This window comes from Pogona vitticeps, chromosome 1, assembly GCF_051106095.1.
Source record: "Pogona vitticeps strain Pit_001003342236 chromosome 1, PviZW2.1, whole genome shotgun sequence".
Lineage (NCBI taxonomy): Eukaryota > Metazoa > Chordata > Lepidosauria > Squamata > Agamidae > Pogona > Pogona vitticeps.
The window spans coordinates 270,058,370-270,084,060 of record NC_135783.1 but is presented as its reverse complement, the minus strand read 5'-3'; the positions used below and the strand labels follow the sequence as shown (position 1 = coordinate 270,084,060).

General features: G+C 42.5%; 1 protein-coding gene across 2 annotated transcripts in view; it reads left to right on the top strand.

Annotated features, from left to right (window-relative positions):
• The window catches only part of HIPK3 (homeodomain interacting protein kinase 3), a 103,827-nt gene that overhangs the window by 63,008 nt on the left and 15,128 nt on the right, over window positions 1–25,691 (top strand). For both annotated transcript variants that reach the window (XM_020807607.3, XM_078384013.1), the window contains exons 3-7: window positions 13,137–13,260; window positions 18,822–18,941; window positions 21,305–21,391; window positions 22,305–22,489; window positions 24,488–24,647. In XM_020807607.3, the coding sequence (XP_020663266.3) occupies window positions 13,137–13,260; window positions 18,822–18,941; window positions 21,305–21,391; window positions 22,305–22,489; window positions 24,488–24,647 (676 nt within the window). The remainder of the gene's footprint in view (window positions 1–13,136; window positions 13,261–18,821; window positions 18,942–21,304; window positions 21,392–22,304; window positions 22,490–24,487; window positions 24,648–25,691) is intronic.

Sequence of the window (25,691 nt, the reverse complement as noted above, 5' to 3'; positions counted from 1 at the left end):
AGAATGGAATGTTCCACTGGAGTTCAGAAGCTGGAAGGACCCAAGTCAACAAGAAGGAGGAAAAGACCTGAAAGAGTCTGCTAGAAAGTCCACTGCCAATGGCTGTACATAAAGGAGAAGGAGGAAGAACTAAGGATGGTTGGCGGGAAGAAAGATGAGAGTGAGACTGAGGATTGGACAGATGTCCCTGAATGGTCTTGAGACGAGCCAGACTCTACATCTATACTGTCTTTATAGAGTCCAGATGTAACCCTCCTATGGTAAACTATATTCCTGAACGAACTCAGTTTGGAGGAGCGAGAGAAACTCCTGGAAATCAAGGTAAAGCTATAAGCTGCCTGGGAGGCATTGGAAAAAAAGGGAGTCAGATTGCTTGGGACTTCTTGATCCTGACCCAGCAGTGGTGGATAGGCCAAGAGTTACAGTTCTGAAAGCTAGGCAAGGTAGCAGAGGACATCAGGAGAGGGAAAACTAAAGGTTTGTAAACATTTATCATTTGGTGGAATTCAGTTACTGTATTTTTCCATATATAAAACACTTTTTCCTAAAATAATTGAAGGAAAAATTGAGGGTTGTTTTGTACTTGGAAGTAAGGAAGGGGGAGGGATCAAAGTGCTTTGATCCCTGTTTCCCCCTCCACGTTTTGCAAAGAAAATGCATGGGGGGAAGTGATTTCTGCTTTCTCCCTACATTTTCACTGCAAAAAGCAGCTTTCCCCTCCACATTTTGCAGAGAAAATGTAGGGGGAAAGTGGTTTCTGCTTTCTCCCTACATTTTCACTGCAGAAAGCATCTTCCTGCTCTAGGTTTTGCAAAGAAAATGCTAGACTTTGTATCCAGCTGACAGTTGTCCCACTGGCTTCTAGTTATTACTGCATTGTTTTCTAGGTGTTTGCATAGTGACTGCTTAGTAATCTGTTCCAGAAATTTCCCTGAGATTGCTGTAAGGTTGACTGGTCTGTAGTTCCCGTGTTCCTCCTATTTGCCCTTTTTGAAGGTGTGGAAAACATTATCTCTCCAATCATCTGGCACCTCACTCATTTCCCATGATTTCAAGAAAATAATGGATAATAGCTCTGAGAGCTCGTCAGCCAGCTCCCTCAATTTTCTTGTTCATCTGGCCCTGGAAATGTAAACTTGTTCAAGGTAGTGAGGTATTCCTTGAGTATTCATTTATCACACTGTAGCTGCAATCTTGTCTGGAGGGTAATTGTCTGTCCTTTGGGAAAAGGCTGAGCTAGAATACGATTTGAGCACTTTTGCCTTTTCTTTGTCTTCTGTTATCATTTTTCCATCTCCTTTGAGTAGCTGAGCCACTTTTCTTTTCTTTGTTTTTTCCTACGCATGTACCAGAAGAATGCTTTTTGTTGCTTTTAGCGTATCTAGCTAGCCTCAGCTCATTCTCAGCTTTTGCCCTCTTAATGCGATCCCTGCAATGCCTTGCTAATTTTCTGTACTCTACCTTTGTAGCCTGGCCTTAACTCCACTTCCTTTATGTGTCTTTTTGTTTTGTTTTGTTTTGTTTTGAGGTCTTCACTGAGCTTTTTGTGAAGCCACACTGGCTTCCCCCCCTCTATCTCTCACATTTTTTCTTGATGGAATTGTTTGTAGTTGTGCATTTAGCATTTCCCATTTTAGAATCTCCCACCCTTCGTAGACTCCTTTTCTTGTTAGGATCTCCTGCCATGGGAGATCTCTGTTCTGAGTTCATTAAAATCTGCTTTTTCAAAATCCAGCATTTGTATGTGGCTACACTCTGCTTTGGTTTCTTTTGAAATCAATAATTCTAGTAGAACATGGTGACTCTCACCCAGAGTTCCCCATATCGCCAATTCCTCTATCAAATCATCTCTATTGGTTAAAATCAAGTCAAAGATAGATTGTCTTCTAATTTATTTCTCCACATTTTGTAGGAGAAAATTATCAGCTACACAAGTCAGGATAGCTCAGCATATACGCACTCATGGTCTTGTTCTGAAACACATACTGTTTTTTAGCTTGAAATAGAGCCACAGAAAAACATAGCAAAACCCTATATGATAAAAACTGGGATAAAATTTAGTTTAAACACTAAATAAGCCAATTGCATTCAGTAAAGTAGTACCATATTAATTATATGCAGTCAAGTCATTTCCAACTTCCAGTGATTCTTTCAAGGGTTTTCTAGGTATAGAGCAGCATTCCCCAACCTTTTTAGTAGTGCGGACCGGTGGAACCTCTGAGAGAGGTGGGGTGGCCCTTTGTGCTTGCGCTCTCCAACGCACGCGCGAAGTGGTTGGGGAGCGTGCATGTTTATGGAGTGCCTGCCCACCTGCGCGCCCACCCCACCCCTGTGCATGCTTGAAGGGGTCAGGTAATGCGTGCCGCCGGCGGTGGAAGCCTGGGAGGTTTTTTTAAATTTTATTTTACTAAACATTTTTTATTTTACTCCTCCCCACCCTCCGCAAGAAATTCAAATGCAGCCACTGGTGCTGGTTCCAGAGCTGGAGGCACCAGTGGCGGCATCAGCCTGCTGAAGGTGATGAGGAGTGCCTAACCTGGCCTCGTTGAGCCCACCAGGAGGCCAGCAGCTGGAGCACTCGGCCATGCCCTGCCTCCCGGCTCTTGCCAACCCCCAACCCCTGTCGCTGCTGGGAGGAGAGCAGCTGGAGCACCCGGCTCTTGCCCTGCCTCCGGCTGTTCCCCACCCCTGTTGCTGCCGGCACTGCTGGAAGGAAAGCAGTCAGAGCATCCAGCTCTTGCCCTGCCTCCCGGCTCCTGCCCACCCTGCCACCTCTGTCGCCGCTGCCACTGCCGGGAGGAGAGCAGCCGGAGCACCCAGCCATGCCCTGCCTTCCAGCTCTTGCCCACCCCACCCACCCCCGTCGCCGCCGTGTGAAGGGGTGGGCATGGGTGTGGGTGGGCAGGCGCAAAGCAGCTGCGGAGAGGGGAGTCCGTGCGGTGGGGCAGTGGGAGGTCTGCCTTCGTGGCCTGGTCGGGCTCAAGACACGGCCCAGCAATGGGCCGCAGACTGGGGGTTGATGACCTCTGCCATATGTGGCAGCCTATCTTTCCTGTGTGGTTATCAGACACCACTGTGTTACTGCATATCAAGAAGAGTGGTAGCTTCAGTGTGAAGGAGAGAATCTACCAGGGAGTAATCTCTGACATGGAATGGAGTTGACTTGATAGTGTAAATGTGTCAGCCTGACATATTAACTCCCTGTTAAAAAATCTGTAGTTTGCCAGAGATTCTCATTCATTTTTGAATGTAGAATAAATCCACCTGAATAGCAGCTGCATTGAAACTGGGAAGGCGTCTTCATTTGGACATCTATTTCTGCCTTTTAATACATACCATTCAGTTTACAAAGCTGTTAATTTATGAGACTTGTGAATTAAGCATCACAAATGACTGAATCAAGAGATGTGTATTGATCTATATTATGATTAACAAATTACTTTATCATGTTTTGAGGACATTGCTTCCTTTGGAGATATAACCTCACTAGATAAAGTGCACAGGCACATAGTGTTTCTGGTACAAATTAACAGAGGGGCTTAAATTCTGAAACAAATTTGGATCTGCAGTAGTAATGAATTACTCACCTGCTGTGAAGGTGCAGAGGATATCTTGACATAACTTGCTTGCTGACATTAGGTACAGAATGGACCACCATAGTTTGGCTTACTTTATAGCTGCCAGGACCCTGATCCAGACCTAAGGAGTAAAGCCTAGTCCAGTGATTGTGAACCTTTTTGAGCCCGCGTGCCCAAACTGCAACACAGAATCAACTTACTTATTTCAAAGTGCCAACACTATATTTAAAACCTGAATACTGAGGTTTTCGTTTAGAAAAAAACTGCTAATGCACTGCAAGGGTTAAATGCTTGTGGTTCCCCCCCCCCTCCAGTGGGCGGTATTAACAAAGAAATACTTACTGGTCCTCCAATCCCCCATTGGGCTAGACTGGTAATGGTTGCCATTGCACCCCTCTGCTGGACCACTGAACCAGCAGAGGAGAGTGCCAAAATCTGAGATCAAAGGATGTGTAAATATTTCTCGATGGTGACTTATGGCTCGTGTGCCCACAGAGAGGGCTCTGTGTGCCAGCTGTGGCACACATGCCAGAGGTTCACCATCGCTGGCCTAGTCCCTTAACTCCCACTGCATTCTGGCAGTGCTTATGCTTGAAAAAAGGGAAAAAGTCAGGGGAACATTACTCCATGTTTGGAGGTAAAGTAGGAAAAATTTCTAGAGTTGCAGTCTACTAGCGTTAGAAGCAAAACAGTTTATGAAACCTGATATTATGGCTCTTAGAAGGGCAACAGTAGCCCTGTCTGGGAAAGAAAAAAGTGTGTGTGTGTGTGTGTGTGTGTGTGTGTGTGTGTGTGTGTGTGTGTGTGTGTGTGTGTGTGTGTGTGTGTGTGTGTGTGTGTGTGTATATGTATGTGTGTATGTGTGTATGTGTGTGTTTGGGTAAGGGAGAGAGATTGGTCCTATTGCATTATGCTTCAGAATCAAGGAGAGTCGAGTTCCTGTAACAGTCCTTCAGCTCTTCTGAAGAATCCCATACATATACATAAATGTTCCCCACCTTCCCCACAGAACAGGTGGGGAACAGCATGTGTATGTAGGGGATTCCATAGCAAGAATTCCATGCCACAGCCTTGCCTGGACTGAATGGAAGGCATGGTGACACATCTGATACCAGGGCTTGGCAGTAGCCTCTGATGTTGTTGGGTCCCTGGATGAAGTACTGGGTGGAGCATTTCCACTTGCTATTTTGGTTGGAAATGTGACTTCATATTTCAGAACCTTGTTTTCTGTAGATGGAAGGGAGAAGTGGAAGAAAGTGTTCTCAGTTAGCATTTACATATGCTGCTTGAAACTTCGCTGCTGACCATAAACATCAGTTGAAAGTAGCCCAGGCTTCCTGGTTCACCCCTCCAGGAAGGAAAAGGAGAAACAAAGCTCTCACAGCTTGTATTTTCAGGTGCTACATGAATATGGGTAAAGAACTCCTGCTGTCTCCTTGAAAGGAGAGAGTAGGGACTCCTCTGACACTCAGCAGGAAAGGCTCAAGTCAAGGATTTATCGTGTTTTATATTTTTTTTAACAATAAACCTATGTTTTTGTTCCCTGTGTCCATCCTGATAGTTACTTCTAATGCACAGCCCCATGTTTACCTTGATACAAAGATAATTGTTACAAGTCCTTACAGAACATGGGTCCCAGTGAGAGAAAAAAAAATGATTAAATCAACAAATCAGTTAATTTTTTTCTCTCAGTACTGGGACCCATGTTCTGTAAGGACTTGTAACAGTTACCTTTGTAGCAGGGTAGTGATGTAAACATGTGACTGAATTACGAGTAATCAGGATGGTCATAGTGAGGTGAGAGCAAAAACTTTAGTTTATTCTTACAAAAAATCTGTTGAAGGTGAAACAGGATAAATACTCAACTTGAGCATAGGAACACTTCTTTACTATAAGAAAACAGACCATCAGTTATTGCTCCTTTATTGTATAGATAATGTTTTCCATTGGGTAAAGGGAGAAAATGTTTTGTAATAAAAATGTAGTAGAATGAATTCTAGCCAGTAAAACCTATACTGTACTGTATTTGGTTGTATTTCTTATATTTGTCCCATCTTTTAACTTCCAACTTCATTATTTAAAATTCAGTTGCTGGGGAAGTCTGTCATTTAGTTTTTCAGGGTACATACGATTTGTTATGATCAGACATAGATTCTATGGAATCATAGAATAATGGGTTTGGGAGGGGGCTATAAGGCCATCACATCCAATCCCCTGTTAAGTGCAGGAATCAGCAGTGTAGGAGCTGAAAAAGTATAGCCATGTAATGGATATCCCAAATGTGATCAGATAGTTTATGTTAGTGATCTTGTTACATGTTTTCTTTTTTTTTTTTTTTGCCTATGTTTTAAATTTTGTTTTAAATTAAATTCTGTAGGAAAAATCTTCCCATCTATCATGTATGGCCTACATCACACAGGATAAACGGCCTTCAAAACCGGAAAAGCTTTCTTCCCAATGTGGTGCCTCAGTGAAGTGTGTGCTAAAAATAAGCATTTCATCATTTTAGAAATATTTGAGCTATTTAAATTGAACATATAAGAATGCCATAGTAAAGAGACTTTGCTACTACCATTTTTGGCTTTCCATGAGAATCTTCAGCATGATTGTCATGCCATTTTAGGAGACAAATAAATAGAGTTCTAAAGGCAGTTATGTAATTCTAGAAGGCACGAGACTTTGCGGTGTTCTGAATTAACAGCAGTCTTTGACATTCTGTCTGACTTGAAAGATAATGAAGTTTTATATGTTATGATATTAATAACAGGTGCAGAACAATGTAGCTGCTTTGAGTGTTCAACTTTCTGTTAACGTACTGCAGTCAGAATTGATAAATTCCTGGCTACTAACATAACAGTTTGTTTAAATTTATTTGCTTGTATAGATCTGATCACATCAGACAAGTTGCTGTCTTATCTCAACTTGATGATTGACATATTCTGCAGGGAAAAGATACACACTAAGAGGCAAACATCTCTTAAAGGGGGAGTTGCTGCTTTCTTCCGCTTTATGCTATATATAGGTTCTGTGCACCACCGGATCTGGAAGGTCCTCAGTGCCCTAGAACTATTCCTAAAGGAATAGTCACTTTGGACCTCAGCTCTCCCCCAGCATCACTGTTCAAACAAAAGTTAAATTACTGCGTCTCCTATGAGTAGATTCAGTCTGTGTGGCCTTGGGCAAGCTACACAGTCCCAAGGCACCCCCAGAAGAAGGGAATGTTAAACCACTTCTGAGTATTCTTTACCTGGAAAACCCTGAAAAGGGCCGTCATAAGTCAGAATTGACTTGAGAGCACGTGATGATGATGATGATGATGATGATGAATAAATGAATGAATGAAAGCTAATTAATTAATTCTAAGTGAACAGAACCAGATTCAGGTCTGGGAGACCAAACTCCTCTTCCTCTGCCATCTTGATTCCTTGGGAAAAGGAGATAGCGGTATTAGTCTCTTCCCTTGTTCGGGGTGAAAGTATAGTGGCCTACACAAAGTGATTGTGAGGGCTAATGCTGCACAGTTTTAAAGCAGATTGCAGTTTTAAAGTGCTGTAAATTAGTACACATTTGTAATGTTATTCACTAATCAGTGTTTCTGAAGGAACATTAAATAATTACACCACAAATTCAACTGGCATATCAAGTTTGATTTTCACACATTATATTTATATTTTGTGGCAGAGGAGACATACCTCTGGACACTAGGCTTACTTCGGTCTTCAGCAGCTGCAGTAGAAACCCCACCCCTGGGACAGAGAGATTCAGCATGTACCTTCCCATTTGGGCAGCATGGAGGGATGGCTCAGTGTTATTTCCCATTCTCTCTGATCATTTAGGAGACTCTTCACTCACAGTGTGCTGTCCTGGTTTGGATGGCTCTTGGCAAGATCTGGACAGCACTTGGAGGAACTTAAACCTCCAGCTAAGACCTTTTCTCTGTGCAGAGAGAGACAGCTGCATGGAGAAACTTGAAATGGGTGTTGGGAAGGAGGACTGTGTTGGAGAGAGTGGAGAGGTGGGGCTTCATCTCCTAGGGTCATCTAGCCTTACAGTTCAGGAAATATTACATTAAAATAAGTACCTGTGACCTTAACCTTGTTGGTTCCATAATGTATTGGGAAAATGTGTTTTCCTAACATTTTCCTTTTCTCCAGTCAATTTTTACTGATCTTTAGAATATTCTTACTGTTGTTTAGAGGGATGTAGTGGCGCTGCGGGCTAAACCACAGAAGCCTGTGCTGCAGGGTCAGAAGACCAAGCAGTCGTAAGATCGAATCCACGCGACAGAGTCCCAGCTCCCGCCAACCTAGTGGTTCAAAAGCATGCAAATGCAAGTAGATAAATAGGGACCACCTTGGTGGGAAGGTAACAGCGTTCCATGTCTAAGTCGCACTGGCCATGTGACCACGGAAGATTGTCTTTGGACAAACGCTGGCTCTGTGGCTTAGAAACAGGGATGAGCACCGCCCCCTAGAGTCGAACACGACTGGACAAAAATTGTCAAGGGGAACCTTTACCTTTACCTTTACCTATTGTTGTTTAATCTTCAGTTCCTTGTGTCTGCAGATGATTGGTGAGGCAAATCAGCAAGTCAAGATACTGAGACATAAACTCTGTACTACCATATTATTAAAGACTAAGTGAAGAAATTTTATGTTTGTGTGAAGGGTAAGAAGACACAGCTTGTTTAGCTGCAGGGCGAGGAAGCCAGGGCCTACTGCCTGTCACTTCCCCTAAGAAGAGGTATGGCAAGTTCTAAACAAATATCAGCATATAGTCAGACAGACAGCAGTGGGTTGGTGGCTCTCCTGTGTTTTGCACCAAGTGTCATATGTATGACTACATGCCTTTTGGGCAAAAGTCATGGGTATGTCCTCATTGCAAGGAGATCCAAGAACTCAAGAAACAGGTTTGCTCCCTTGAGATCTTGGTTGCTTACCAGGAGAAGCAGAGACAGGGAGCAAGGGACCACGGTGAGACTTTGAGGGACCTTCAGGCATTGTCCCACCCACAGACAAGCAGCTCCTCAGCTGCTGGGATTGGAATTTTCCAGCCTGGAGGATGCCAATCTGGACAAGAGGGAAACCATCCCCTAGAGGGGATATTTTCTACAGGTGATGGGCCCATATCCAGTTGCACTGAGAATACTCCTTGTGGAGAGGGGGGAAGGGGGCTTCTGGTAGTGGGCAGTTTGATTGTCAGGAACATAGAGTGAGGGGTCTGTGATGGTTGTGAGGAATGGACAGTGACTTGCCTGCCTGGTGCAAAGGTTGCGGACATCACGTCTCATCTGGAGAGGCTGGTAGAGAGTGCTGGGGATGAGGTAGTAGTGGTGTATGTCGGCACGAACAATGTGGGGAAATGTAGCTGTGAGTTCTTGGAGGCCAAATTTAAGTTGTTAGGGAGGAATCTCAAAGCCAGGACCTCAAAGGCAGCGTTCTCAGAAATGCTAATTGTTCCACGCGCAGGGCCAGCTTGGCAAGTGGAGCTCAGGGGTCTCAACGTGTGGATGAGATGGTGGTGTTAGGGGGTGGGTTTTAGATTCATTAGGCACTGGGGAATGTTTTGGGACAAGCCGGGCCTGTAGAAGAGGGACAGTGCTGTCCTCTGAAGATGCCGGCCAGGAAGACTGGCGAAACGTTAGGAAGAACAACCTTCAGAACACAGCCAAAGAGCCTGAAAAACCCACAACAACCAAGGGACAGGCTTCACTTGAACGAACACAGAACCAGACTGCTGGCACATAACATTAAAAAGATGGCAGAGCAACTTTTAAACTGAATCCTGGGGGAAAGCTGACAGGAGCCGAGCAGCATCCAGTTCCAGACTCCCCATTCCTGTAGAATGAGGGTGGAAAGGGTAGAGAACCACAAAGTGTAGGATTTATGACTTGGAGTGTGATGGGACGTAATGGTCCACTGGAAGGAGAAGCTGTGGAAAAAAAGAAACAAAAAAGCAACCCTTCTGAAGGGGACCACATGTGCAGGTGCTTTTATGCAAATACCCAAAGCGTCTGAGGAAAGATGGGAGAGCTGGAATAGTTGGTGGCTAGGGATAGCATTGATAATAACAGAAACCTGGTGTAATTCAGAGAACCAGTGAGATATCGCAATCTCAGGCTATAAACTTTTTAGGAGGGATAGGGAGGAGCGTGTTGGCGGCCATCTATGTCAAAGAAGAGGTCAAATCTAATAGAATGGAGATGGTCGGTGGGTCTGACTCCGTCATAGAATCACTCTGGGTTAAACTACTAGGCCCAAGGAGCGATGTGATTATGTGTGTGTGTGGGGGGGGTGCTATCATCCTCCAGATCAAAAACTTGAGAGGGACCTTGAAATGAGGTGACAGATCAGGGAGGTAGGTGTCTATGTGGTACAGGATTGTAACCATGGGGGACTTCAATTATCCTCATACTGACTGGGTCAATGTGTGCTTGGGTCAAGAAAGAGAGATTGACTTTCTTGACTTGCTGAATGACTGCCTTGGAGCAGCTTGTCATGAAGCCCATCAGAGGACACATGACTGGATTTAATATTGTGTGGTACTCTGGACCTGGTTATGAACATGAATGTCACTGAGCTGCTAGGAAATAGTGACCATGCTGCGATCTCTTTCGCCATGCATGTTGGGGGGAGAGTGTCAAGCAAATCTGACACAAATATCCTTGGTTTCCGAAGGGCAGATGAGGAAACTAGTTAGAAAGAAGTTGAAAGGGAAGGTAAAAAGAATCCAATCTCTCCAGAGTGCACAGAGTCTGTTTAAAACAATGGTAGTAGAGTCTGAAGTGTAGAAAGAAAGGCTCAACTAATTCCAAGAGGGTGCCAGCATGGTTAATGAGCAGACTTAGAGAGACTTTAAAGGGCAAGGAGGGATCCTTCCGTAAATGGAAATCCTTCCCAAAGGAGGAAGATAAAAAGGAACACAAACCGTGGCAAAAGAAATATAAGAAGATGATACGCAAGGCAAAGAAAGACTTTGAGGAACATATGGCCAGCAATATAAAGGGGAATAATAAAAGCTTCTTCAAATATGTTAGAAGCAGGAAACCTGCCAGAGAAGCGGTTGGCCCTCTAGATCAGTGGTCTCCAACCTTGGGCCTCCAGACGTTATTGGACTTCAACTCCCAGAAACCCTGTCCAGCAGAGGTGGTGTTGAAGGCTTCTGGGAGTTGCAGTCCAAGAACATCTGGAGGCCCAAGATTGGAGACCACTGCTCTAGATCACTGGTTCTTAACCTTGGGTTACTCAGGAGTTTTGGACTGCAACTCCCACCAACTGTGCTGGCTGGGGTTTCTGGGAGTTGCAGTTCAAAAACATCCGAGTAACAAAGGTTAAGAACCACTGCTCTAGATGTTGTAAAAGGGGCCTTGGTGATTGCAGATAAATTAAATGAGTTCTTTGCATCTGTCTTCACAACAGACGACTTTGGGCAGATTCCGCTGCCCAAACGGCCCCTTGTGACTAATGAATTAAATCAGGTACAGGTTAAAAGAGATGATATTTTAAACTAATTGATAAACTGAAGATCAATAAGTCACCAAGCCCAGATGGCATCAACCCAAGGGTTATTAAGGAACTGGGGAATGGTTGCTGATGTCTTAACTAAAATATACAACTTGTCTCTTAAAACGGCCACAGTGCCAGAGAACTGGAAGATTGCACATGTCATGCCAATATTTTAAAAAGGAAAGGAGAGGGGACTTGGGAAATTGTAGGCTGTTTAGCCTAACATCTCTTCCAGGGAAGATGGTAGAGAGCCTTATCCAAGATAAAGACTTAAAACACATAGAAGAACAAGCCTTGCTGAGGGAAAATCAGCATGGCTTCTGTAAGGGTAAGTCTTGCCAAACAAACCTTTTAGAATTCTTTGAAAAGGTCAACAGGCGTGGATGTGGGTGAACCAGTGAATATTCTCTATCTGGATTTTCAGAAGGCGTTTGACACAGTCCCTCACCAAAGTCTGCTGAGAAAACTCCACAGTCAGGGGATAAAAGGGCAGGTTCTCTTATGGATTAAGAATTGATCGAGAGCCAGGAAACTATTTTCACCGTGGAGAGAGGTGAAAAGCGGTGTGCCCCAGGGATCTGTCTTGGGATTGGTGGTTTTCAACCTGTTTGTAAACGACATGGAGATAGGGATAAGCAGTGAGGTTTGCAGATGACACAAAACTTTTCTAGATGGTGAAGAACAGAAGGGATTGTGAAGAGCTCCGGAAGGATCTCTCCATACTGGGAGAATGGGCGGCAAAATGGCAAATGCCTTTCAGTATAAGAAAATGTAAAGTAATGCACATTTATTTATCAGCTGATGGGTTCTGAGTTGTCTGTGCCGTGATGGATCAGGAAAAAGATCTTCGTGTGCTAGTGGACAGCTTGATGAAAGTGTCAACCCAGTCTGCTGCGACGGTGAAGGTCAATTCCATGCTAGATATCATTAAAAAGGGGATTGAAAATAAAACAGCCAGCATTATAATGCCATTGTACAAAACGCTGGTAAGGCCGCACCTAGAGTATTGCGTACAGTTCTGGTCACCGCACCCCAAAAAAGACATAGTGGAACTGGAAAAGATATAGAAGAGAGTGACTAAAATGATGACTGGAGTGGGCTGTGGCACTTCCCTTATGAGGAAAGGCTACAGTGTTTGGGGCTCTTCAGACTAGAGAAAAGGTACCTGAGGGGGGACAATCAAATATGCACAGGATGGATAAAGTGGATAGAGGGAAGCTCTTTTCCCTCTCACACAATACTAGAGCTAGGGGACATGCACTCAAATTGAGTGTTGGGAGAGTGAGAACGGACAAAACGAACTATTTCTTACCCAGCATGTTGTTCGACTGTGGAACTCCTTGCCACAGGATGTGGTGATGGCATCTGGCCTAGATGCCTTTAAAAGGGAATTGGACAAATTTCTGGAGGAAAAGTCCATCACAGGTTACAAGCCATGATGGGGATGTATAATCTCCAGGCTTAAAAGGAAGGTACCTCCAAATGCCAGATGCAGGGGAGGGATATCAGGAGACAGGTATCTAGTTGTCTTGTGTGCTCCCAGAGGCATCTGGTGGGTCCACTGTGAGATACAGGGCGCTGGACTAGATGGGCCCTTGGCCTGATCCAGCAGGACTCTTCTTAGGTTCTTATGTTATGAATTAAACACAAGTTGAAATCCAGTAGGATGGCTCTATTAATGGAACAACTGCTTCTGTTCACGTAACAAGAAAGGTGGTAATCAACCTTCCCATGCATATCTGTGTGCTCCCCAAATCAATTTTGAAATTTGGGATAGCCTCAAGCATATTTTCAAGCAGCACACAGGGCTTTGGGGATGGGAAGAATGTAGTCTGTCGCACAAATGGTATCTCTTAGTGTCCTGTTAGACATGGCCTGCCTACTTAGGGGAGGAAGAATTTTGAATGAAAAAGGTAGGTTACATTAAGTAGCACGAGAAGAGAACAAAATAAACAGATTCTCTTAAAATGATTATCTGACATTTAAAAAAATGTTAATCATTAATCAGATCACTGTTTTATACTGTCTGTTAACATACTGCTTCTGTTTGCAGAGCACCAGAAATCATATTGGGTTTGCCGTTTTGTGAAGCCATAGACATGTGGTCACTAGGCTGTGTGATTGCTGAACTATTCCTTGGGTGGCCATTATATCCAGGAGCCCTCGAATATGACCAGGTAATAGATACGTTTAAAGGTGATCTGAAGTATATTTTATTAACTGTTTAAATCTATATCTTGATCAGTTGGGATTATATTTTTCTGTGATCTTTTTTATACGAGTTCCACAGTATTAAAATGGCTGTGCACCATCAATTAAAGATACAGTGATGCCTCGCTTAACGGGCGCTCCGTTTAGCGACGAAACCGCATACCGATAAAGTTTTTGCGATCGCTTTGCGATGTTCCCTATGGGGAAAAAGCCGCTCAGAGTGGTATAATTATACCAGATGGGCGGGATATAAATCAATCAAACAAACAAACAAACAAACAAATAAATAAATAAATAAAATCGCTTTGCGATGATCGGTATTCTGTTTCACTTACCGATCATCGCAAAGCAATGATTTTTTAACAGCTGATCGGTGGTTCCAAAATGGCCGCCGGGTAAAAAAAATGGCCACCCGCTGTGTTTAGGGACGGATTCCTCGCTTAAGAGGCAGCGAAAATGGCTGCCGTAAGGAGGATCTTCCCTTTAAGGTGAGTTTTAAGCCCATAGGAACGCATTAAACAGGTTTTAATGCGTTTCTATGGCCTTTTTAAGATCGCTTAGCAATGTTTTCGGTTAGCAGCGATTTTTGCTGCACGGATTAACATAGCTAAGCGAGGCATTACTGTACTGTATTCAAGGTTTTAAACAGTACCCTTTAAAGTCAGTATTAGTAATGCTGTATATATGCCTTTAAGGAAAAGTAATGGCAGGTTATCTGCAGTCTTTTTATATGGATGAGTGGATCCTAAGAAATGCCAGCTTCGCTATCTCTTTTTTAAAATGAGGGTATGTTTATATACTCCTAAACATATTTCTGATATTTCTCCAGAGACATACATTTTTACATGTTCATTTCACCAAGCTTTTGGTATAAGTAAAATGAAATATTCTTGTCAAATTCAGCATGGATTGTCTCAAAGATGTATTATGTTAATATCCAAATGACTGCCATATTTGCAAAATTTTGTGGTTTTTAAAGAGGGGTCAGGAATAGTTAAATTTAGTTGCTTTTACAAATGAGCTATGCAGCAAGTCTGCAGGAGCATATTAGCTGAAATGGAACTTACAGAAGAGTTGACTCATCAGATTCCCACTGATTCAATGGGCCTACTATAGTATGCCTTCATGTGCTAAAAAACAACAGGATTCTGGTTATTGTGTATCTTGTACATTGCATGTGGCTCTCAGGCAGCTTTGTTGTGGTCCGTTGAATCTTACTAAGACTGTTAATTTTAGTTCCCCTTTTGTTTTGTATTGTTCTTTAAGTTGTGGAGAAATGTTTAATATGCAGTAGTAGGCATACAAAAGAGGCAGTTAACACACATGACCAATAGGAATGGACGACAAATCACATTTTGTTACATATTGATGACGTGCCTCTTAAATTTATTAGAATAAAAAATATTTAGTTTTCCCCAACCATTAACATTTTATATCTCTCTCTGTAAGGAAGTTCTTCTCTAACCGGGGGGGGGGGGCACTGGTGGTGAAGGTGGGAAAGAGACACGGAGGCTCATCATAAAATCCAACATTAGAAGTTTTATTGTTTATAGAACTTAATTCTCTTGGATCAAATGGATCCTGCAACATACAGTCATCCAAGAAATGATATCTCTTTGAACGTATAACAGGAGGCATTTCTTGGTCACCTAATAAGGGGCCGGTCCGAATTTCTCGCGATCGGTCATTGGGCGGAGGGGGGCACTCCGGACGGCACAGACCGTTCCGCAACAAGGGTGCCTCGCCCAATCTCCCTCCGGGGGCTTCTTCTGAAACTCGGGTCCAGGGCGTATTACCCTCCTCCCACCAGGGTAGTTTCGCGGATGCACCGTTACCATCCATTCTAAGGGCTCATAAAACTTTCCTGGCCCTCTAGGGAAGTTCGGATCCGGTAGTAATCCTCCTCCGGTAGCCAAATTAGGGAAGCCCGCCGCGATTCCAACTGGAGTCTCGAACCCAAGCATGGGTTCCGTCTGAAGCCCTCGGCTCTTGCTCCTTTCTGGATTTATGTCTGTACAAATTCTAAACGCCCGCGCATTTTCCCCCTCTTTTATCTCCTCCCAGACTATCAAATCTAGCTCCTCCCCTCCTTCCTCCACAAGACACACCTCCGTCGGTTTCTCAGTTATCACTTCTGTTTGATCAATGTCAATTAACACCCCCCACAGCGCATTCCGCCTCTTCTACTGTATGTCTTTCCACGGAGGACGGCGCACTCCTCTTTACTCCTTCACACTCTCACAGCAGTGTTTGGTGTTTTACTGAAGTTGCTATCTTTACAGAACAGAGGCAGACAGCAGGTTTACTGTTCTCCCACTCCTGCAGTATATGTTGATGTGAAGATTTATTATATGAACAAATATTTTGTTGTATTAATGACCTAATGCCCTTGGCAAGTTTTGAAGTACAATTACCATACACTTCAGCAACTTTTCCTCTAATTTTCAGCCTGCTGGGCAGGGCTCTGCCTCCCATGACTCCACCCCCTATGCGGGATTTGGTCCTAACCAGAACCAAAGGGGCTGAAAATGATCACTGTGGGTGCGTGGAGGAGGAGGAACACTGCGTAGAGGGGAACAGAGCCATGCGTGCGCAGATGCACACCTTAGAGGGAACCTTGCACTATAGCCAACATGACATGTTTTAGAGGCTTGGCAGGTGCAGTCAACTGGGTTATTTGTTGTTGTTTAGTCGTGTCTGACTCCTCGGGACCCCATGGACCAGAGCACGCCAGGCCCTCCTGTCCTCCACTGCCTCTCAGAGTTGGGTCAAATTCATGTTGGTCGCTTCGGTGACCCTGTCCAACCATCTCGTCCTCTGTCGTCCCCTTCTCTTGCCATCACACTTTCCTAACATCAATATCTTTTCCAAGGAGTCTTCTCTTCTCATGAGATGGCCAAAGTATTGGAGCCTCAGCTTCAGGATCTGTCCTTCCAGTGAGCACTCAGGGTTGATTTCCTTCAGAATGGATAGGTTTGTTCTCCTTGCAGTCCAGGGGACTCTCAAGAGTCTCCTCCAGCACCACAATTCAAAAGCATCAATTCTTCGGCGGTCAGCCCTCTTTATGGTTCAGCTCTCTCCTTCCATACATTGCTACTGGAAAAACCATAGCTTTGACTATGGGGACCTTTGTCGGCAAGGTGATGTCTCTGCTTTTTAAGATACTGTCTAGGTTTGCCATTGCTTTCCTCCCCAGAAGCAGGCGTCTTTTAACTTAGTGGGTGCTGTCACCATCTGCAGTGATCATGGAGGCCAAGAAAGTAAAATCTGTCACTGGGTTGATTAGGTTTCCTTAAAATATGCAATATAAGTAGAGTAAGTATAGAAGGTGTTACATTATTTGGATACAACCCTGTATGCTGGCCAGAATGGTTGGTTTCTCTATGCCTTTCAGTTGTGAAATAAGCCCTTTTACTATTTAAAAGAGTCATAATTTTGTTTGTCTGATAACACATTTCACCAGACTTATCTATTCTGATGTTTATCAGTTGGAGAGGAAGTGAGTTCAGTTTCTCAAGCTTTTAGCCTGAGCAAGGATCCTCTAAGGTGCACAGCTGTATGCATGTGTGTGACTCCACCTCTTTCCATGCAGCTTTCTTCCTCCTCTGTGCAGCCCCTTTGGTTCTGGTTGCGATGGAACCCCATGCGCAGGGGGTGGAGTTGCGAGTTGCGCATGCACACAGGATAGACGTCATGCATGTAAGAGGCAGAGCGCTGCCCAATGGGGCTGAAAATTAGAGGTTATGCTAAGCCTGAGTGTTAAATCTGTTTGTTCTGAGGGGAGAGAATAAAATTGTGGCTCAGTTACTAACTTCTCAAATTGCTAAATTGCGCTGGATTATGGAGAAAGCCAGAGAGTTCCAGAAAAATATCTACTTCTGCTTCATTGACTATGCAAAAGCCTTTGACTGTGTGGACCACAACAAACTATGGCAAGTTCTTAAAGAAATGGGAGTGCCTGACCACCTTATCTATCTACTGAGAAACCTATATGTGGGACAGGAAGCAACAGTTAGAACTGGATATGGAACAACTGATTGGTTCAAAATTGGGAAAGGAGTACGACAAGGCTGTATATTGTCCCCCAGCTTATTCAACTTATATGCGGAATACATCATGCGGAAGACTGGACTGGAGGAATCCCAAGCCGGAATTAAGATTGCCGGAAGAAATATTAACAACCTCCGATATGCAGATGACACCACTCTGATGGCAGAAAGTGAGGAGGAATTAAAGAACCTTGTAATGAGGGTGAAAGAGGAGAGTGCAAAAAACGGTCTGAAACTCAACATCAGAAAACTAAGATCATGGCCACTGGTCCCATCACCTCCTGGGAAATAGAAGGGGAAGATATGGAGGCAGTGACAGATTTTATTTTCCTGGGCTCCATGATCACTGCAGATGGAGACAGCAGCCACGAAATTAAAAGACGCCTGCTTCTTGGGAGGAAAGCGATGACAAATCTTGACAGCATCTTAAAAAGCAGAGACATCACCTTGCCAACAAAAGTCCGAATAGTCAAAGCTATGGTTTTTCCTGTCGTGATGTATGGAAGTGAGAGCTGGACCATAAAGAAAGCAGACCGCCGACGAATTGATGCCTTTGAATTGTGGTGCTGGAGGAGACTCTTGAGAATCCCCTGGAGTGCAAGGAGAACAAACCTATCAATTCTAAAGGAAATCAACCCTGAGTGCTCACTGGAAGGACAGATCCTGAAGATGAGGGTCCAGTACTTTGGCCATCTAATGAGAAGAAAAGACTCCCTGGAAAAGACCCTGATGTTGGGAAAGTGTGATGGCAAGAGGAGAAGGGGACGACCGAGGATGAGATGGCTGGACAGTGTCTGCGAAGCAACCAACATGAATTTGACACAACTCCGGGAGGCAGTAGAAGACAGGAGGGCCTGGCGTGCTCTGGTCCATGGGGTCACGTAGTCGGACACGACTAAACGACTAAACAACAATACTAACTTCTGGATAACCTGGATGATGCTAAACTGATCATTCTTTGGTCTCATGTTCCTGAGCCATTACATTACAGAACAATGGAGTGGTGAATTGACTAAATGTATAATAAATTATTTAAAAATAAAAGGTCTTTGAATGCAGCATATGTTCAGCCTTAAGGACTTAGTTGTGGACTGATTTTTCCAGAAACATTCTCAGAATCCAGCTGATGTTTGTCCTATTTCTCTTCATGTTGACTCTTCCCTTCAAGTCCCACACCTTTTTGTCACTCCAAAATCGACATTTTGTATTGGTTTTACACCAAGGGATGGTGTTTAACAATACTGTGTCTCCCATATGAAGTGATGTCCACAGTGCAAGCATTCCAAAATCTAGAGGTTCTGTGGTTATGGGGGAGTGTGCTTGGTATCAGAGGAAGGGGACTAGAAGGACAGGTAGAGAAAGTCAGGATAATTGGAAACAGAATGGATGCAGAAACAACAAGAGTCAAAAGAAGTGAAGCAGAGCAAAATATGTAGCATTTCTGGACAGGTTCTTTACTGTATTTTTCATCTCTCCAGATTCGTTATATTTCGCAAACACAAGGCTTGCCTTCAGAGCAGTTGTTGAACATTGGCACAAAGACAACTCGATTTTTCTATAAAGAAACAGATTCCCCATATTCTGGTTGGCGATTAAAGGTAATAAGAATTGTCCAGATTTCCTATGTTCCAGAGTTCCTATGTTCAGTTATTTATGGTTGGATGCCTTAAGGAAGCAGTGCTGCTGAGCTTCAGCCGCGGAGATTTTTTTTCCCTGTGTGTAATGTGCTCTTTCTCTGTGGTGATGGGTGGTGGTTTGCTTCAGAGAGAGGCCATTCTCTGCTTCATTGGGACACTCCCTCCAATGTAGGTAAGATTCAGGTAGCTTTGATGCTGAATTGGACTGCTTCCCTTTACCAATTGCCTGGAACTTAAGTGCCATTGCTTCAGTTCATAATATCCTTTGCTCATTTGTACTGTAGTGTCGTCATATGGTAGAATCTGATTGACTGTGTAATGATGTCACTCTTACCTAGAGAACAGTTGTTTTCCAAATGCTGCAGAGCTGGTGCTACAACTGATCGGGGTTTTAGATAGCAGCAAAGTGTCTAAGAGATACAAGCCCTGTGGGCAGAGGGGTGTTCTAGGAAGTGTTTGACCCAGGATGGATAAAAATCAATGATTAAAAAGAAAAAAAAATTATTTAAATTGATTTTTTTCACTTAAATAATTAAAAATGCAATTTTTAAAATTAAATCATTATTTAAATCAATTTGATTTAAACCAAATCCAACCTGGTTTGGCCCTTCCGAAAAGCAATCTCTCACCCCCATTTAATTGTTTATATCACATGTACAATGAACAGCATTTGCATCAGCCCTGAAAGGCGAATGGGAATGGAACAGGTTGCCAGTTCGCATCTTCCAGAAGATTAGAAGTGTGGTATTTAAATTGTGTGTGATTAACATGTATTAATGTTATGGGCCATGAGAGGTTCAATCATACCTCTCATGGAACAGAGTGTAAATGGTTTGAAATGTCTACTATTTGTAGAAGAAGGCAATCAATTTCTGCTGCTGGGTTGCCCACTAGAATACCCCTCTAGTGATTATCAAAAAGTAGCAGTTAATTTTCTTTATGGTATAACTAGAGATGGGGATGAAGCACCAATATTGCCCCTGAATTGCCCCCCCCCAAGTGACCCAAGGAACAACGAATTCATCATTCATCGGGGTTTTGTTTTGTTTTTTGCTTTCCCTCAAGAGGAGGGAAAGCAGGGATCAAAGTGATCCTGCAGCACTTTGCTCCCTTTCCCACTCCTTTTGCTAAGCCCCCCCCCCCGGGGGGGTTAGCAAGAAAGGGGAAAGCAGGGATCAAGAAGAGGAGGAAAAAGAAACCAAGCCATCCCCCAGCCCGAGGGTGGGATTCCCTTCTGGCAGGCTTTAGCAAGTTCCCTGCTTATGCCCCCGAGGAACAGCTGATCTGTGGGGCATAGACAGATGGGGAATAAAGAGACAAATATAAAAGGGTTATATTAATTGCTTTGTATTTTGTTGGAGTCTCTGGACCCGAAGAATACGAAGCAATGAATATCTGACAAATCAGGAATATTTAACAAATATCCTGATTCGTTTTTATATTCGTCCCCATGTCTAGTTATAACCAGTGTTCAGAGAGTTCCAGTTCTTGTTTTGATCATGCATCACAACAACCCTGCAACATTACTGTTCATCCCATTTATGGGGAAAGAGCTGGATCTCAGATTTCCATTACCTGTGTGGAGGACAGATATACAGTGTGAATTTAACTGTTCTCAAATGCAGTTATCTGTATTCACTAGAACAGAATTGGTTCTAATAGTTACAATTTTGCATTTCCATATTTATCGCTTGATGTTAAATCTGATTTAGCTAGCACTTTATGACCTAGCAGTGATGCTGAGTATTCCAGCATAAAGTAGAAGTACAATGCTAATTTCCAATGAAGGAACCATTTATGGTCATCTGAACATCCATAGGCATCCTTCAGTCTCAAGAGACTATGGTAACATGCTCTGAATCGAGGAGTGTCCTCTCCAGAGCATGAAGCCCGGGTAAGGTAATATGGAGGATAGGCTGTTACCCAAGCAGCAGATCCCCCCTCTCCACATTGCTGAAATGATCCAATGGAAAGGCAAGAGCCAATACAACTGGTTCCAGCAATGTCGCAGGAGTTGGCAGAACGACACATGCTGCCTTCGGGACTCCAGCTCCGGATTTTGCCTCGAGGTTAACTCCTGAAGCCTTTTCCATGAGTGGATATAGCCACAAGGCAGTGAAGGTTTGAAATTGGAGTTTTCCTTCTCTTCCTTCTCTTCTGAACAAAACTGTAAATATCCTGTAAATATGCCATATCCTGACAACAGTAAAATAAAAACACAAGACTACCTACTGTAGATGGCCACTGCTTTCATCCACAGGACAATTTTTTCAGTCCATTGAATATAATGTATAAATCTTTTTCTCCATTTAACTTTTCTAAAGACACTGGAAGAACATGAAGGAGAAACGGGGATGAAGTCTAAAGAGGCCCGAAAGTACATTTTTAACAGTTTGGATGATATAGCGCATGTGAGTATATATACAGATGCATATCTATATTTGATGTAAAATGTTTTTCAAAATGTTTTGTGACTCCTAATTTTTGGAGTCCTAAAGCTTTTGCTTCTGTCTAATTTTACTTGGTGGAATTCTTTATCTTTGTTTACTGCTTAAATTTCTTTATTTTATTGGAGTTGCAGGAAAAACTTAAAACCATGTTATTTATATTTTGGTAGTCATCTTCAGTAGGTCTACGAGAGCATATAAAGTTAATGCAGTTACTTTCCTGTTAGAAGACATTTTATTGCATTATATCACTTCACACCTCTGTAAAAGGCTCATAATCTCCTCTTCTTTCAACAATATCCCATCTATATATGAAGATTTCATCTTCTTGGTGGTCTCTGTCAACCGACACTGATGGGAAGCCAAATGATTTTTCACGCCCTTCCTTCGTTTGCAAATCCTGTCTTGCCCATTTCTATTATTCACTACCTCTAAATGTTGAGAAGCACATGAAATAGCTTTTGTTGGTGATACCACTTAAAATTAAATTTTCTGCTACTGTTCTTGAACATATTATGGTTCTTCTGTAGCCACAGGCTATTTGAAGTTTCTGCTGTCCGGAGAGAATCAAATAACAACACAGTTAGTGGCTAAATTTTTGTTTTCAGTTATGAGAATTTGCAGATCGCTATAACAAGACTTTATATTATACTATGTATTTATTCTGTGTATTTACCTTTGTAAAATCAGGTCTATGACCGCATAATAAAACTTACTTATACTGTTGTTGTGACCCATATTTATATTGAAAAATGCCTAGACTTTATTGTTGTCACAGAAAGGTGGGATGTAAATGTTAAATAAAAAAGGTAAAAGGTAAAAATGAATTAAAAAGATTTAATTGTTTGCACTCTACCGTTTAATTATTCAATGCCAGGTGAACATGATGATGGATTTGGAAGGAAGTGACCTGTTGGCAGAGAAAGCAGACAGAAGAGAGTTTGTCAGCCTTTTGAAGAAAATGCTGCTGATAGATGCTGACTTGAGAATCACTCCAGTTGACACACTGAACCATCCTTTTGTTACCATGAAGCACCTCCTTGATTTTCCTCATAGCAACCAGTATGTCACATAAAGCACTTTTAAAACTAGGCCTGGGTGCACCTTTTTGAATGGCTTCCATGTTTCCTGTGCTGCAGTGTTTGCTGTAACTCCTGTCGCATTTGATTCTGGATCACATTGGTGAGGATTATTACAGAGCCAGAGTTACAGAAGCTATGGCCTGTGGCTATATACACAAGCACTTCATTTTGTAACGGTTCAGTTGGCACTGTTGACATATTATATGTAGCATTTGCTGAAGGGGAAATCCACCTAGATAGAAGAGAATTAGTAAGCGGTACCCTGATGTCCTGGCCAGTTCATCTTCTGTCCATGTTTGACTGATTGAGGCCCAGGGTCTGCTCATGGGGATTGGGTCTAGTAGAAGAGTGGGTAATGGTGACTTCTGCTCCTCCTACTTGCTGCCTCCTGCTCACTTTGCTTGCTTTATTCCTCTGGCCCCAGCCCATGCCATCATGGCATACACACAGATGTAGTGTACACACAGATGTAGTGCAGTGTAGATGTGCCACTGAATGACCATATTTGAAATATGGCATGTCAGAAGTAAGATTAGCCAAAAGTGTCCTCCTTGCAACCTTGCTTCCTTTCTGCAAGGATTTCTTACTTGCCAGAACATTCAAAAACATGATGCTAACCACCCTTCAACCTGAAGCAACATAGTTAGTTACTCTCTTAAGGACAGCCTAATTTCCAGGCCAGATAACTTTTATGAAGCACACTGACAAATCTGTACATATTTCTGCTACTGTGAACTCATGGTAGAGTTTTACTATGGCATGTATGATATCAAATGTGTTGCCTGAATTCTCACTATTTGTGATTTGTTTGTTCCAGGAGAAGAGCATGTCTTGCATTATTTAATATCTGTATTGTTGAGTTCTTTATGTGTCAGAATTTTCTGAGAGCTGCCTGGAGTAAAAAAATCCTTTCTCGTGTACTTTGTACAAATATAAACATTGAAAGGGAAGGCATAGCCATTATTGGCTCAGTTGCCTCTGATTGGTCTAAAATAGCATTAAATAGAAGATGTTACATGGTAGATATTAGGAATGAATGCATAGACAAGGAAATTGCCGGTATAAACGAAATGCTAATGGATGTGATACAGTGGTGCCCCGCTAGATGCTTACCGCGGTAGACGACAAAATCGTTTCACGATGAGTATTTTGCGATCGCTATTGTGATGAGAAAACGGTGTTTAGATGGGGAAAATCCGTTTGATGACGATCGGTTCCCTGCTTTGGGAACCGATTTTTCGCTTTACGACGATCAAAACAGCTGATCATCAGGTTTCAAAATGGCCGCCTGCTGTTTCAAAATGGCTCCCCGCTGTGTTCCCTCGCTTTACAGGCACCGGAAAATGGCTGCCCTATGGAGGATCTTCACTTTATGATGAGGTATTTCGCCCATTGGAATGCATTGAGCGGTTTTCAGTGCATTTCAGTGGGCTTTTTACTTTCACTTGACGACAATTTCGTTCTACAGCAATTTTGCTGGAACGGATTATCGTCGTCAAGCGGGGCACCACTGTATATGAAATCAAGTATTTCAGTCTATGAGACACAAAATATTTGGGAAAAATCAGGAAAATATTTAATTATGCATGTTCTTGAACCAAACTTAAATTTATCTTTTATTTTAACTTAGCTATATATCATTCCTATAGATACTGGAGAAATTAAAATATGTTCAGCAGAATAGCTGCCATTGATATTAAGGAATAATAATGAATAGAGCTGCATTTGGTATAGCATGGATGCAGTTTGTTGCATAAAATGAAATGATGTTTAACAATTATAGGGCCAAATCATATTTTCCTCACAGTTTAAAGGAGCTGATTCACAAATAAATACATATTCCTATAATGCAGATTCTTCATAGAATGGAAGCAAAAAAATGTATAATTTTAAACAGACATTTGATATATAGCAAAATAAAGCATGATATATAGACACTTACAAGTCCTCTCTCTCTCTCTCTCTATTTTGTAATTAGAGTGAAATCCTGTTTTCATATCATGGATGTTTGCAAGTACAGATCAAATTCCTGTGATACAAATAATCACAATAAAATAACGCATTTGAGGCCAGTTGTCTCAGGCAGTGCACCAGGTCTGACGGGTAACTTTGCCAAGATTGGTGCAATACGAAGTCAGGTAAGTATGAAGTAATTTTTTTAGAGTTTTCTCCTCTCCACTACCCACACCCCAGGGACCATGTCATATTCATCTAGTTTAAATGCATGTTTTGAGTAAATAATATAATCCTACTTACATGGTACTCAGGGTGATTTAATAAACAGAGTGATAGACTCAGTAGACTAGGGTTTGGATCCTTGCTTAGCTATGGAAACATATGGAGTTGGGGTGGACTGGTAAACCACTCCTTAAAATCTCACTTAACCTTCAAGATGATATTACGGTCGCTGTAAATCATTTCCAACAGAAAATAGATAAAAAGTAAAATGAACGAACATTATCACAATCTGTCATACATCTGATAAAATAGGATACTGTTCTCAATAGGATACTGTAGCATGCTTGTGAGTAAGGTCATGGTAAAATATATATATTCAGTCCTAAAAGATGCAACAAGACAATTTTTTCTCTTTTTTCTTTTTCTGTCACAATAGAAGTGTGCTTGATTTTGTTGGTTTTGCATAAGGAGTCAATTTGGATTTGATGGATATGTCAGAGGGAACAGTAAACAAACAAGTGATTCAGCACTCCTGTGGTCAACTCTATAGAATCTTCACATCTTCCCTTATGTAGGATGAGTTATGCAGAAACATCCTACCTACATCAACCTCATCTCCAGGGGCAAAGATGTGAAAATTCTGTTCCATACATGACCAATATAGATGGTGAAATATTTGTGTTTCTTGTGCCTTTTGTCACCACTGCTTGTCATACCTGAAGCTCCTTATTGTTGTATTTATCTATGGTGAGAGTAATGAATAGTTGGATCCTCTGATTTCTATTCCTTCTTTGCTTTTCAGCTTATCTTTTCCAATTCCTAATGTCAGTCAAGGGGAAGGGAGGCTTTAATTGTGGGCTCCCCTTTAACTCTGAATGGCTGCAGAGCTGTAAACAAGTTAAAAGTTGAATTCCTTTTCTAGTGTTTCTCTTCCTAAGCATTTTGAAATACTCAAGTAAAGTTGAGCACTGAGAGTTTTGTATTCCAGAAACGTTTTACTGTAG